This window comes from Eumetopias jubatus, unplaced genomic scaffold, assembly GCF_037043125.1.
Source record: "Eumetopias jubatus isolate StellerSeaLion01/CBP00866 unplaced genomic scaffold, mEumJub1_p1.0 scaffold_3, whole genome shotgun sequence".
In the NCBI taxonomy this organism is placed as follows: domain Eukaryota; kingdom Metazoa; phylum Chordata; class Mammalia; order Carnivora; family Otariidae; genus Eumetopias; species Eumetopias jubatus.
The window spans coordinates 63,276,062-63,291,560 of record NW_028274809.1 but is presented as its reverse complement, the minus strand read 5'-3'; the positions used below and the strand labels follow the sequence as shown (position 1 = coordinate 63,291,560).

At 39.8% G+C, this 15,499-nt stretch overlaps 1 protein-coding gene across 2 annotated transcripts in view; it reads left to right on the top strand.

The window, feature by feature from the left end:
- CERS6 (ceramide synthase 6) overlaps window positions 1-15,499 on the top strand; it is a 315,522-nt gene that overhangs the window by 220,731 nt on the left and 79,292 nt on the right. For both annotated transcript variants that reach the window (XM_088021650.1, XM_028122522.2), the window contains exon 5: window positions 12,893-12,943. In XM_088021650.1, the coding sequence (XP_087877776.1) occupies window positions 12,893-12,943 (51 nt within the window). The remainder of the gene's footprint in view (window positions 1-12,892; window positions 12,944-15,499) is intronic.

Genomic DNA, 15,499 nt, shown 5'->3' with positions numbered 1-15,499 from the left:
GCTTTTTCATGTTTTCTCCACCTTCATATTATTGTTTCTCTTTGTCCTGAGTAAATGTTAAAGATAGGAATGAGAAGACTTTTCTCTATGTGGTAATTACACTTTTATTACCAGCTCTCCATTCCTGGTGGGGGCTAGTAGCCTCTAGAGGGTATTCGGCATGTGGGTATGTGGCCTGCATGAATCCTTGTGAGCAATCCACAAAACTCTAACCTTCTATTAGTCGCTAATTGGAACAACAGTATGCAGCCCAACTTTTTGGAGTAATTCATGTTTTCACAGGATAAAAAATGATGACTCTCTCCATGTGTCCAGATGTGTGCATTAGGGGATCTTAACAACAGAGTTCTCTTTCTCCCTCTCAACTGGTTCCAGCCCCTACTTTTGTTCTCTTTTCTATTTGGCAAAACTGTATCTTACTCATGAAAGCCAGCTTTTCGATTTGACAGTATTATGCAGGGACATTAATGACTCACACTCAGCTAGGATATGGTTGAAAGAAGCTTGAATTCCGGTCATTGGCCACAATGATCTGTTCTCTTTCTAGCATTTGTGAGGTTTATGATTAGCATCTCACACAGCAATAAATGAAATGACAGATGGATCTAAGCATTTTGTGGATATCAAGAAGGGGCCCAATAATCACGAGTTTACTTTTTTTTTTTTATCGCTTACCTCTTCCTGCTGATCCACATTGCTCGTATTTATAAGTGCTCTCCTAGATCCTGCTGCCTTCTTTGTGCTTATAACTCTCCTTAGAAGGTGACAGTGGGTTAGGAAAATCAATACCAAAGAACATAAAACCACAGGGACACATCAGAGACACTTTTTTAAACATTGAGAATCAATGTATGAACTATATACTTTTCAAAGAATCTGAAGTTCAGTGGAAAGGAAGACCCACCAAAGTGTATATGAAATGACTTCTGGAGGCAGAAGACCAGCAAACTAGGGGCCTGAAAGGTTGATCAAGAGGCAGGAGGGAAGAGGAGTAGAGCTGGCATGCCACACAAGATGCCTTCTGGTTTCAACCACTATGGTACCTCCTAGTGGAGCTGTCCTCTCCCACCTCACCCTCCAAGACTGGGCTGGGTGTCTTTTTATGTACTGTTCCTCTGCATCCTGTGTTTACCCCTGCTGTAGCCTGCTGTAATTGTTTTGTTTATCCAGGAGATGGTAAGTTTCCAGGGAATGGAGAACTTGTCTGTTGTATATTCATGCCTAGCAGAATGCCTGGTTCATGGTAGCCACTCACTAAATACTTAACAAGAGTAAGTGAGTGAGGAGGGTGCAATAATATTAGCACAAATAGACTAGGCCAGAGGCAAATTGGTTTAGAAATTGGTAAGGAAGAGGTTGATGGAGATCTTCGGTGTGGGAGTAGGTGGGTAAGTAGCAAAGTGATTGAGCATCATTGTAATGAATGCAAGGTTGATTCTATGTTATTTGCTCAAATCATTATTTTCTTTCTACATTCTCTCAACTGAGAATTTATAATTAAATTTTTAATAATTTGTTTATATTTGAAATATCACCATCAACATGTAAATACTCTGAAGGCAGCTATTTCACATACTAGGTTTTAGTTTAAAGTCAATTTGAATTACTGAATAATTTGAGGATGGTAATATATTACTGTGCTCCTAATGTTTATAAATACAGAGCAGAAGTATAGGTGTGTGTGTGTGTGTGTGTGTTTTAATGAAACATGTTAAAAGTACATGGACTTGGCTACTTTTCATTATTCAAATAAGACCTGTTCATTGCAGAAAAAAATATAGCTACAATTACTTGTATAATTTAGTACTGATACACAAATATTAAAAACAAAGGTAAGTCATCTGAGATAATCATCACTCAGAAAGAAAGAAAGAAAAAAAGAAAAGAAAAGAAAAAAGAAAAGAAAAATAAGACGCCTGGGTGACTCAGTTAAATGTCTGCCTTCGGCTCAGGTCATGATCCCAGGGTCCTGGGATGGAATCCAGCATTGGGCTCCTTGCTCACTGGGGAGCCTGCTTCTCCCTCTGCCTGTCACTCCCCCTGCTTGTGTGCTTTCTCTCTCTGACAAATAAGTAAATAAAATCTTATTTATGTATGTATTTATTTATATTAACATATAATATATTATTTGTTTCAGGGTACAGGTTTGTGATTCATCTGTCTTACACAATTCACAGCGCTCACCATAGCACATACCCTCCCCAGTGTCCATCATCCAGCCACCCCATCCCTCCCACCCCCTCCACTCCAGCAACCCTCTGTTTCCTGAGATTAAGAGTCTCTTATGGTTTGTCTCCCTCTCTGGTTTCATCTTGTTTCATTTTTTCCTCTCTTCCCCTATTATCCTCTGCCTTGTTTCACAAATTCCACATATCAGTGAGACCATATATGGTAATTGTTGTTCTCAGATTGACTTATTTCACTTAGCATAATACTCTCTGGTTCCATTCACGTCGTTGCAAATGGCAAGATTTCATTTTTTTTTAATATTTTATTTATTTATTTGACAGAGAGAGAGAGACAGCAAGAGAGGGAACACAAGCAGGGGGAGTGAGAGAGGGAGAAGCAGGCTTCCAGCAGAGCAGGGAACCCGATGTGGGGCTTGATCCCAGGACCCTGGGATCCTGACCCAAGCCGAAGGAAGATGCTTAACGACTGAGCCACCCAGGTGCCCCAAGATTTCATTTTTTTGATGGCTGCATAATATTCCTGTGTGTGTGTGTGTACACACACACACACACGACATCTTCTTTATCCATTCATCTGTCGATGGACATCTAGGCTCTTTCCATAGTTTGGCTATTGTGGACATTGCTGCTATAAACACTGGGGTGCACGTACCTCTTTGGATCACTACATTTGTATCTTTGGGGTAAATACCCAGTAGTGCAATTGCTGGGTCATAGGGTAGCTCTATTTTCTACTTTTTGAGGAACCTCCATATTGTTTTCCAGAGTGGCTGCACCAGCTTGCATTCCCACCAACAGTGTTAGAGGGTTCCCCTTTCTCCACATCCTTGCCAACATCTGTCGTTTCCTGATATGTTAATTTTAGCCATTCTGACTGGTGTGAGGTAGTATCTCATTGTGGGTTTGATTTGTATTTCCCTGATACCGAGGGATGTTGAGCACTTTCTCATGTGTCTGTTGGCCATTTGGACGTCTTCTTTGCAGAAATGTCTGTTCTTGTCTTCTGCCCATTTCTTGATTGGATTATTTGTTCTTTGGGTGTTGAGTTTGATAAGTTCTTTATAGATTTTGGATACTAGCCCTTTATCTGTTAAGACATTTGCAGATATATTCTCCCATACTGTCAGTTATCTTTTGGTTTTGTTGACTGTTTCCTTTGCTGTGCAAAAGCTTTTTATCTTGATGAAGTCCCAATAGTTCATTTTTGCCCTTGCTTTTCTTGCTTTTGGCAGTGTTTCTAGGAAGAAGTTGCTGTGGCTGAGGTCGAAGAGGTTGCTGGTTGCTGACTGTGTTCTCCTCAAGGATTTTGATGGATTCCTGTCTCACATTTAGGTCTTTGATCCATTTTGAGTCTATTTTTGTGTGTGGTGTAAGGAAATGGTTCAGTTTCATTCTTCTGCATCTGGTTGTCCAATTTTCCCAACACCATTTGTTGAAGAGACTGTCTTTTTTCCATTGGATATTCTTTCCTGCCTTGTCGAAGATTAGTTGACCATAGAGTTGAGGGTCCATTTCTGGGTTCTCTATTCTGTTCCGTTCATCTATGTGTCCGTTTTTGTGCCAGTACCATACTGTCTTGATGATTACAGCTTTGTAATAGAGCTTGAAGTCCGGAATTGTGATGCCACCAACTTTGCTTTTCTTTTTCAGCATTCCTCTGGTTATTTGGGGTCTTTTCTGGTTCCATACAAATTTTAGGATTATTTGTTCCAGCTCTGTGAAAAAAGTTGATGGTATTTTGATAGGGGTTGCATTAAATGTGTAGATTGCTCTAGGTAGCATAGACATTTTCACAGTATTCTTCCAATCTATGAGCATGAAACATTTTTCCATTTCTTTATGTCTTCCTCAATTTCTTTCATGAGGGTTCTATAGTTTTCTGATTACAGATTCTTTGCCTCTTTGGTTAGATTTATTCCTAGGTATCTTATGGTTTTGGGTGCAATTGTAAATGGGATCGACTCCTTAATTTCTCTTCTGTCTCATTGTTAGTGTATAGAAATGCAAATGATTTCTGTGCATTGATTTTATATCCTGCCACTTTACTGAATTCCTGTATGAGTTCTAGCAGTTTTGGGGTGGAGTCTTTTGGTTTTCCGCATAAAGTATCATATCATCTGCAAAGAGTGAGAGTTTGACTTATTCTTTGCTGATTCAGATGGCTTTTATTTCTTTTTGTTGTCTGATTGCTGAGGCTAGGACTTCTAGTACTATGTTGAGTAACAGTGGTGATAGTGGACATCCCTGCCGTGTTCCTGACCTTAGGGGGAAAGCTCTCAGTTTTTCCCCATTGAGAATGATATTTGCTGTCGGTTTTTCATACATGGCTTTTATGATATTGAGGTATGTACCCTCTACCCCTACACTGTGAAGAGTTTTAATCAAGAAAGGATACTGTACTTAGTCAAATGCTTTTTCTGCATCTATTGAGAGGATCATATGGTTCTTGTTCTTTCTTTTATTAATGTATTGTATCACATTGATTGATTTGCAGATGTTGAACCAACCTTGCAGCCCAGGAATAAATCCCACTTAGTCGTGGTGAATAATCCTTTTAATGTACTGTTGGATCCTATTGGCTAGTATTTTGGTGGGAATTTTTGCATCCATGTTCATCAGGGATATTGGTCTGTAGTTCTCCTTTTTGATGGGGTCTTTGTCTGGTTTTGAGATCAAGGTGTAAGGCTGTCCTCATAAAATGAGTTTGGAAGTTTTCCTTCCATTTCTGTTTTTTGGAACAGTTTCAGAAGAATAGGCATTAATTCTTTAAATGTTTGGTAGAATTCCCCTGGGAAGCCATCTGGCCCTGGGCTCTTGTTTGTTGGGAGAAAGTAAATAAAATCTTAAAAAAAAAAAAAAAGAAAAATCATTACTCGGAGATAATCAATGAGTAATTTTGGTAAATATCCTGCTAGATATGTTGCATACGTGTGTGTGTGTGTGTGTGTGTGTGTCTGTGTCTATGTCTATATATGTATCTACTTTAAACATAAGGTACACTGTATATTCTGCTTATAATCTATTTTTTTTTTGAAGATTTTATTTCTTTGGCAGAGACATAGCGAGAGAGGGAACACAAGCAGGGGGAGTTGGAGAGGGAGAAGCAGGCTTCCTGCCAAGCAGGAAGCCCGGTGTGGGGCTCGATCCCAGGACCCTGGGACCATGACCTGAGCTGAAGGCAAACACTTAATGACTGAGCCACCCAGGCGCCCCTGCTATAATCTAATTTTAACTTCAAATGTGAATATTGCCTGTTACGTTCCCTTAGCCCACCTGATGTTAGCACAGCTGTGGTATGCAGTCCCATGCCCCCTTTGACAGTGTTCCACATCAGATGCAAGCTGTGCTTTATGGCTCTGCTTTCTCCAAAGCTGCAAAGGTCTTTTAGACACAGGCAGGGACAACCTAGAAAATATGGGGGAGTTAATAAGGAAGGCTCAAGCGATGGGGGATGAGAGTTGGTGGATAAATGCCCCAGCCCCCAGCCCTGTGTTGGGACAATTTTGAGATCTATGCTACATACATTCTGCTGAGGTCCCCATCATTTAACACAGTTGCCTGCAGCAGTAAGTAACCAGCTTGTTCCTGAAAACCATATTGGATGTTCTCCTTCATCTATTTCACCTTCTCTATTTTTCCACTTTTGTTTTCTGGGATCACCTCTCAACAGCCTCCACCCACATCCTTGTCTCGGTCTGTTCCCACAAAATCCCAGCTAAGAACATACCAACTTCATATTAGTGAACAATCAGATTTACTTCAATGTCTCATTTCTAGGAAAAGAATTGTACTGGAAATCCATGTGCAAATGCCTTACATATAGCTCTAATTAGTTTTTTCAATAAAATTTGGGTCAAAGAATATGCTGATTTTAAAGACCAAATGACTTTTTTTAGGAAAGTTATTCCACTTTGTAGAATGTTGATTTCCTTATATACTGCTGACCCCTTTAAATATTTTTCTGACTCAGGTAAAAAAAATTCTGTCTAGTTCTAACCTGTAATTTTTATATATGTTTTTGGTCACATATAGTTTTGTTTAGTATGTTACCTTTTTATATCTTCTCCCTGTTTTTCCCATTAAGTATTTAAATATTTTAATCAGTTTTTATGGGCTCTTTATATATTAAGATACTAATCCATTGCTGTATGTTATAAATTGTTTCTCTCCATAATCTTTTTTTTTTAAAGATTTTATTTATTTATTCATGAGAGACAGAGGGAGAGAGAGAGAGAAGCAGAGAGAGAAGCAGGCTCCCAAGGAGCAGGGAGCCCGATGCGGGACTCGATCCCGGGACCCTGGGATCATGACCTGAGCCGAAGGCAGATGCTTAACCATCTGAGCCACCCAGGCGCCCTCTCTCCATAATCTTTTAACTAATTTTGATCTTCTTAGTAGCCAGTCTCACTGGTCGCATTCCCAAATTCTACACTGGCCTGCACATCTCTCTCCCCCTGTGTTGACATTTTTACCATTTTCCCCTCCATCTAGGTGTTTCCACCTCATTTTTTTCCCTCCTCTCTTTCCTTCATCTGGTTTCCTTATTCTTGATTTCTTTTCCTAACATGGAATTAATCAGTCCATTCCTCTTTGTAGTGATTCTCACTGGGTGTAGGGAAGAGTCCACATCCAAATCCATGGGATAGATGGCTTTTTTAAGGTTTACGTCCCCGCTCTTGAGAATTACAGCCACGGTTACCGCCGTGGGGTATGTGTGGAGTCCCTCAGCTGAGCAGAGGCAGAAAAAGTGGAGAACCACTGGCTGGAAGGTTGTAGAAGCCATGGAAATGCTACTCACATTGCTCTTCTCTTTGTTTCTGTGATTAAACCCTCATAGAGACCCGGTGACCTCAGGGCCTATCTCCAAGGAAATCCTTCTATTTATGTATGCTTGGCAGATCTGCAAATTACCTTCTAAATTGATTGCTGAATGTGCTGAAGACACAAGCTTGACCAGGTCTTAAAGACCAGCATCTTTTTTAAAGCCTGATCAATATAAAAGGCTGCTTTCTTTATATAATGACATAGGGGGTCAAGTCTAAATTACATTTGCACATCACAAGAGCTTTCAGAGTTAATGCAGATGCGGGGTGGAGGGGGTCTCTAGAGAGGGGTCACCATTCTGCTTTGCAAATTTATAGTCACATATCTACTGACCCAGGAAAGGAGGAAAGGGGGGTATGGTCTTGCATTCTGGGGAGCACCCCAGACTGCTCACCACTGACCAGCAATGCCCTCAGGCTGAGAAACTTCTGGCTTCATTCTTTTCATCCCAGACAATTTATTTATCAGTATTTTTACCCATAAAGCATGAAATATTTCTTTGCATTTTGAGTTATTTTACAATGTGTATTAAAACTGTAGCTTATTTTGAATAGATTTGATTTTATATTAATTCATTTAAATCATACAATAGAAGGTTTCTAAAAAGAATTTGCAATGTTTATATAATAACATTATTATTATAGATATTAACATCAAAAATTGCACACAAAAGGAAAAATAAGCAAAGATGTTAAGAGACAATCAACAGTTGCTGTGACTAAACCTTAGAATTCAATCTGAGTTTCCCAAAACCAAGGTAAAAGGATAATAACACGATAATGTAATAATTCTCATTTGGTGAGAGGAAACATTCACAGAATGGAAGTATTTTTTCCCCTTGAGTTAAATTTTAAAGGAAAAATATCATGGAACTTATACATTCAACTTAGGGTAATCTAGTGGTAACCTAACTAATATGAATTCCTTACAGACATGGAAGCACTTTTGTCATGTTAATTTCCTCCAATAAATCCTCAGTATAAGCCAAAGGTATAAGGTTTAAGTGTCATTAAGTGAAGGTGTTTTCAGAGTGGTTTCAGTGAAATTAGTTTCAGTGTAGCTCAGGACTCTAGGTTTCTGGCATTTTAAAACACAATCTGAGGCTCTGTATATTTGGTACTTAACCTTTGTGGAGGCCAGTATGTCTCTTAGAATGTTTTACTTGACTGTCAATTGTCTCAGGTGGGCTTTTTGAAAGCCATTTAGGAGTTTGGATAGAATCAGTGAAAAGATGAAATTTTGTCTCTAAGATACTGTCTTCGGGTAAAAAACCCACATACCTTTCACATCTTTCATAAGTCAACAACATTTCTTTAATACTTTGTGTGATTCATGTTCTTTTGTTTAATCAAAATAGTTATGAATTCAGACAAAGTGCTATTCATTCAGCTACAGGTACCTCTTGATTCTTTTTTTTTTTAAAGATTTTATTTATTTATTTGAGAGAGAGAGAGAATGAGAGATAGAAAGCACGAGAGGGAAGAGGGTCAGAGGGAGAAGCAGACTACCCGCTGAGCAGGAAGCCCGATGCGGGACTCGATCCCGGGACTCCAGGATCATGACCCGAGCCGAAGGCAGTCGCTTAACCAACTGAGCCACTCAGGCGCCCCCTCTTGATTCTTGAAAAAAAAAGTCTATCTGTGTGTACGTATATTTATATTTACATTTAATCATTTAACACTTGCCTAGTTAACCTGGTATTCTTTTCTCTGGTCTTCTGCTTCAAACTCTACTGTTACTTTAGGCTTACAGTAACATGAGAAGCATGAGTGATCTGAGGTAGCCTACTTGCCTTGATTTTTTTTTTTTTTAAGATTTCAGTTATTTTTAGAGCAGTTTTTTGTTCACAATAAGGTTGAGAAACAGATACAGAGATTTCCTGCTCACCACACATGCATAGCCTGTCCCATTACCAAATCTCTCACCAGAGCAGTCCATGTACTACAGTTGATCAACCTACAGAGACACATAATCACACAAAGCCTGTAGTTTACATTAGGGTCCAAAAGACTTGGACAAAGCCTCCTTGATTTTTGATGATTGATCCATCCTCCTGATAGGGGGCATGGAAACTAAAAGGTTAAAACTGAAAAGATATCCCAGAAATATGGAAAAGGGAAAAATTGATAAAAGAACTTGATTTTAAGAAAAGATAGCTTCATGGTATCAATTCAAATAGAAGAAGTTATACCTAATAAATTAAATTATGAGCAGCTAATTCAGATGCATACCCCAGTGTTGAACTATCAAAAATTAGGAAAATCACCTTCCCATGGACTTAAGTTTTCTAATCTGTAGTTGAGAAAGATAGCATTTGTATTTGTTCTACTTGTCTCATGGGGTTGGGGAGGCACATGCCATGAGATCCTAGAAAAATGTGGTATGCATATAGAAGGTGATATTCATATCTCGTGTTGTCAAAATGAGAGGTGTATGTGAACATGTGTTGCCATGTGAGGGAACTTCTCATTAAATTGTCTGGCAAATAGGCTTGCAGGCTGAGCTCTGGCCCTGGTAGCTCCGTCAAATTCCTGAGATCCAGGCCTTTTGTTCCTGTCTCAAGTGGGCGGGGTCCACTGAGAGACAAAGACTCATCCAGTATTTCTGCAGGTCAGTCAAGTTTCAGCATGTAATAGAAACAAGTCTAGGAGCTGTGCATCTGATGTACGCAGGGAACAGCCTGTGTGTGAGGAAAAAGCCAGAGAAGCCAAGAAACTCACAGAGGAAGGAAAGCTCTAAATAATGGATTTTTCTAGGTCACTGGGAATCAGACCTTTGTTCTCCTTCCTGTGACTGGAAGGAGTGGCCACATTGGGAGAGATTCCCACTGCATCTTTAGAGGCAAGCACACACGTGCCCTGTAGGCTTAGGACTGATCAATTTAGAAAAATGCTACGAGGTTTGTCATAGGCCTTGCATTTAATTCTGTATTCCTTTTCATTAGCATTCAGTAAATGAATGTTAAACTGTCAGCTTGGGTAGATGCTGGTAGGTGCATAAACATATGCATAGGATATACCTTTCCCCCAGACCTGCCCCCTGGGACTTTCAACTAATTGTTGAAGTAATAACCAGCTTTATCAGAAAAAGGGTAAAAACTATCATTTATACTATACTTTAAAATAGAGGGGCGCCTGGGTGGCTCAGTCGATAAGCGTCTGCCTTCGGCTCAGGTCATGATCCCAGGGTGCTGGGATCGAGCCCCACATTGGGCTCCCTGCTTAGCGGGAAGCCTGCTTCTCCCTCACCCTCTGCTTGCCTCTCTGCCTACTTGTGCTCTCCCTCTCTCTCTCTTTGTCAAATAAATAAAGAAAATCTTAAAAAATAAAATAGACTTTGGTATGTCATGCCCACATTTAACATGTATGTATGTGTGTTTAATTTATTGATTCAAAATAAATCTTTGTATATTTATATCTGTATTAAATAGAAAAAAAAGACCCAAAGTGGGCTGTACATGAAATGTTAATAGCAATGAAAATACACATTATTTTTCATTATTTTTGTGTCTTCCTCAAAGGACATGTGTTTATATGACCATGTGACAACACATTAAACTTTTGAAGCCTCCCAAATATTTGTATACGTGCTCTCTCATATGATCCTCACAAGCACTCCGTGAGGTAGGTCAGTAATAAACAGCAAGGTGGTAGGTGAGAGAAATGGAGGAGACAGATAACAACTCAGGCGCCCAGGATGTTACATGCAGTGAGGTTACATGATGTGTACGGCCGCTGCCAAAGCCAGGAAAAAGGAAGGCGAATCAGTAGTGCTTTAATGAAGGAGAATGGTTTAGGGCAGAGGGTGGCTTTTGATTTCAGTCTGGCTCCCTAAGCCAAGGCCAGGTTCAGTTTTTATTAACTCAGAGGCAGGGGGCACAGTAGTCACATTTGGGTGTGAGACCGGAGAGTGTGAGTTTGATTTCCAGCTCTGGGACTGCCTGGCTGTTTAACCTGGAGAGTCATTTTGACTCAGGGCCTTATTTTACTTATGTATAAAATGAAGCAAATACTACTGGCTATTGTAAGGATAAAATGAGTTCATATGCAAGAGCCTTTAAAAGTGTATAGGGCGGTCTTGAGCTAAATAACTTTTTAATTGGTTAAGTAAATAACAGATCGTGGAGAAAAACCCTAAAAAAAATAAGAGTGTGGGCGTAGGGATGTCTGAGCAAATACTAACATCATCATCTTCATCCTCATTGGTACAGGGCTGATGAAGAGGATGATGGGGTGAGAGGGTACCTATGGCTCTTAGGGAGGCAAGCGCCTTATCCTACTGCAGACAGCAGCAACTTTTAATCTCATAGGGTCTGGGATGAGGGAAGGAAGGAAGTTAGGTCCTTATAAATATATCTAACATGAATCTTTCAATGATAATATTATCATTTTGAGATGCATAAACATGGGCCGGGTTAAGGATAGATGATGGTTCTCGGTAAGAAATGTACAGATGCATACCAAATGTATGTAGATGTATACTGCAAAATGCTGGTAACTGTAGGTCAGAGATATAAAAGAATTATAAAGTTAATATAATAATATGAGAGAGTTTGTGCTGGTATCATTGGATTGTTCAGCAACCTGTGTAAATGTATACCAGTCTCTCCCTGCTTTCTCTAAGTGTTTGGAATCTGTGTGTACCCTTAGCTGTTCTATTTGATTTTACAGTGTTGTAAGGCAAGTGATTGCTGTCAAATTAAGAATGATTGTTTTGTCTTTAAAAGACCTTGACCATGAGTTGGGGAGTGGAGTGTGCTGTGAGGGTTAATTCCCTCAGGCCTGGAATTAGTCTGGGCTGTTCTACTGAAATCAGTATACCTGCCTGATTACTTAACCACTGGTCATCAGAGCATGAAAGGATTGATTGATAATGTTGCTTTGCAATGTTGGGTTGGAGGAGTTTCAGAGTAGTTTGCACCAACTGTCAGCATTGTTTATTGATAATAGTGAGATTGATGATTTGCATCCAGTCTAAGTGAGACCCCTAAAAGGCTCTGCTGCAGAGGCTGGTTACATAGTAGGAAGGTGTCCATGTAACCAGTAAAATACAAAAAACACCAGTGGGGACTCTCTCGCAGAAGTAGCCTGAAATACTACTGATGTGAGAAACAAAGGCAGAAGAAAAAATATTAAATTTCCTTACTACCTACAGCCCACTGACAAGTCCTTGAAACAGGCAGAGTGGCAATTCCTCTAGGGACTCAACTGCCCTGATGTTGACACTTTGCTAAGGGCAAAAGGCAATCCTAGCCCAGTTCCCCCCGCCCCCCCCCCCCCGGGATCCTGTAATCCTACTTTAACATATAAAAATTCTTTTGGAAACTTCCTTGTGTTGGCAATCATCCCTCAAGCATATGGTCCACCGATATACATCTGAAGGGTCTCATGACTAAGGTTTTATTAGACGATAAGAAATGACCTTTTCCCAACAACAGCTAGCCCCCTCGAGGTCCTGGAAGCCTTGCTTCTAAAATTCCTTAGAGACTTACGCTATCCCTAACCCCCTCCCAACTTGAAGGTATATCATGGGCCGCTCCTCATGACCCCAGTGCAGCTCCTCCTGCCCACAGGTCCTGTTCCCGTGCTTTAATAAAACCACCCCTTTGCACCAAAGACATCTCAAGAATTCTTTCTGGGCGGTAGGCTTTGGCCCCTAACGTCTTCCTACGTCACTACCAGTGAGTTTAGAAGATTACCCAGAGAGCATGTATAATGGCATATTAATTGCTTTAATATCCTAATTCTAGTTAAAGTCCTTCAGTTCTCATACAGGTAGATTATTGAAATCCCAAATATTGGGGACAAGCATCTGTCAAAAGCATCTCTTATCCTGCTTCATTTCCAAAACATGTAAAATGCATTTGTCATTTTTTTCAGACCCCCTGGTTGTGGAATACAAGGCACTGCTGGTACAACTACCCGTATCAGGTAAGGAGACATTACCATCTGGGTCCTTTACACACGCAGAGTATCTTCCTTAGGTCAGGGTCATGGTTTTAGGCCCCTGCCCCCACCCCTGCTGCGTGATGCAGACTTAGCCTAGTTAAGGGAAGTAGCTTGTGTTCTCAGTGAAGTTCAGAAACAAAGCTCAATTGCTTTAGCAAATGGAATAAGCTGGAAGGTGCATTTGCTGAAGAGTAAGATACAGTCAGTTCAATAGTTGGGTGATTCCTGCTTCTTACAGCTGATCTACGTCTAGATTACTGCAGAGAGCCTGAAGACCTGAAACCAGCAAGGGTCTCTCTGGACAGCAAGCGGGTTAAGCTCAAGTGTAGGACTGTGGCAGACAGGCAGAGTTCAGGCCACTTTGTGGCTTAAGAGCAACCTCTAAATATGTATATCAAGTACCATTTCCTTGAGCATGGAAAAAGGGGCTTGTATCATTACACTAGATTTAAAACCATCATCAAAAATGAGATGAAAATTATATCCCAGAAAGGGAGCATTTCAGATCCCCACCCCCGACATACCTTTGCCTCTGTCCATGAATTCAATAATATTAGCATGTGTTATGTTCCTCAGATCAGTTACTATCTGAATATCGTAGCTGGGTCTTTTCTAGTAATTCTTAACTGAAAATTTTATAAAATTTCTAGTTTAATTGGAATATATTACATAAGAAACTCAAATGCAGCAATGTATTTTGGTGATAAAATAAAGAGACATACATTATGATAGGCACCTTGGATTTTTTACTTTGACTGCCAGTCCTTGGGTTGTCTTTTTGGAGGCATTTGGTCTTTTTGGTATGCCTAAAGTTACTGGGGAGCAAGCATGCTCTGTGTCTTCTCTGTTACACTCAGTGTTGCAACAGGCTAGGGACTGGTTTTGGAAACTCCTTGGGCTGGTTCAGGGCTAGGGACACATTGAAATGGAGTTCCAGTTTGCATTTCCATCTCTTTCATGTAGTTTATTCAGATTAGAAAAGAATGTAAACAAGCAATATGACATGGTTAGAGAAAGCTGAGCTTTCCAGGGCTTTCTGATGGAGACTGAAGCAACGTTGAAACCAATCACTTACCGTGCACAATTGCAATTCTCAGGCTCAACTGCTGTTTTACTATCTTAAATACTTGGGATATTGTCATTACACCTCTCTTCGTGTCCTGTAATGGTATACTGAGTGGAAAAATCCGAATATAGCTAGAATTCTATTTATAGAAGTATGTCAAAGCCTTCTAGAAACTGTGACTCACGTTGATGTGGTAGCTGCCCTAATGCACTGCATTTATGAGGTAAATTCTGTCATATGAACAACACTGAGACAGATGTTACAGGAAATGTAATACTCACTCTTCCTTATAACGATAACATAGTCTGAAATAACTTTCACATTTATGGCTGGAGCTAAGGAATTGCTTTTTTCTGACATAATTAGTTGCTGGGGCAGTGGCCCAAAATTGTAGTTGCTGACTGTTTCACAGACAAAACTAGAGATTTAACATGAAATTTTGAGGGTCTGGTACATAGTTATGTTTAAAAATAAGAAACATTGGGACGCCTGCCTGACTCGGTAGAGCACGTGACTCTTGATTTCGGGGTTGTAAGTTTGAGTCCCACATTGGTTATAGAGATTACTTAAAAATAAAATAAAATAAAATAATCTCTAAAAAATAATAAAATAGGGGTGCCTGGGTGGCTCAGTCGGTTAAGCGTCTGCCTTCGGCTCAGGTCATGATCCCGGGGTCCTGGGATCGAGCCCTGCATCAGGCTCCCTGCTCCACGGGGAGCCTGCTTCTCCCTCTGCCTTTCTCCCTGCTCGTGCTCTGTCTCTCTCTTTCCCTCTCTCTCTCGCTCTCGCTCTGCGCTCTCTCTCTCTCGAATAAATAAATAAAGTCTTTAAAAAATAATAAAATAATAAAATAAAAATAAGAAACATCATTAGAATAGAAGGAAAGATACTGTGTGTGGGGATTCAGATCAAGATTGTCTTCTGCTGATAAGACATCATTGCTTATAAATGAATAATTTGGCATTAGCCCCAAAAATCTAGGACCAATTCATAATCTCTTACAGGAATAGTGGTCATCTTTGATAAACTCTGTATTCTAATAAAAAAAATCAGCTCTTTCTTTTTGTATGTGTGGGAAAAAAAACAGCATGTAATTAAAGTGCACTGTGGGTAGCTATGTCTCCATAAATATATAGATTATAGTTCAGAGTCAGTCTCAGGCCTTAAGGGTACTTTTAAAGACAGATCATGCTGATGAAGTATATTTATTATATCTTTAGCATGTATATTAAATAATTGGATGTATATTTAGATGAGAATAGTGGTCTGTTGCAATTTTATTAAGGGCACACTGCTCCTTGTGTATAAGGATATATGTAATTTATTATATGATGATTTTTATGTACATGTATATATTTTAAGTTTAGAATAATGGAAAGTGGTCTTTAGTTGGGCCTGTTTAGTTTGTCATAAAGAGCCCAAGTTGGGAATGAGAAGCCTTAACATGGTAGTTACAGAAGCCTCACTAGCTG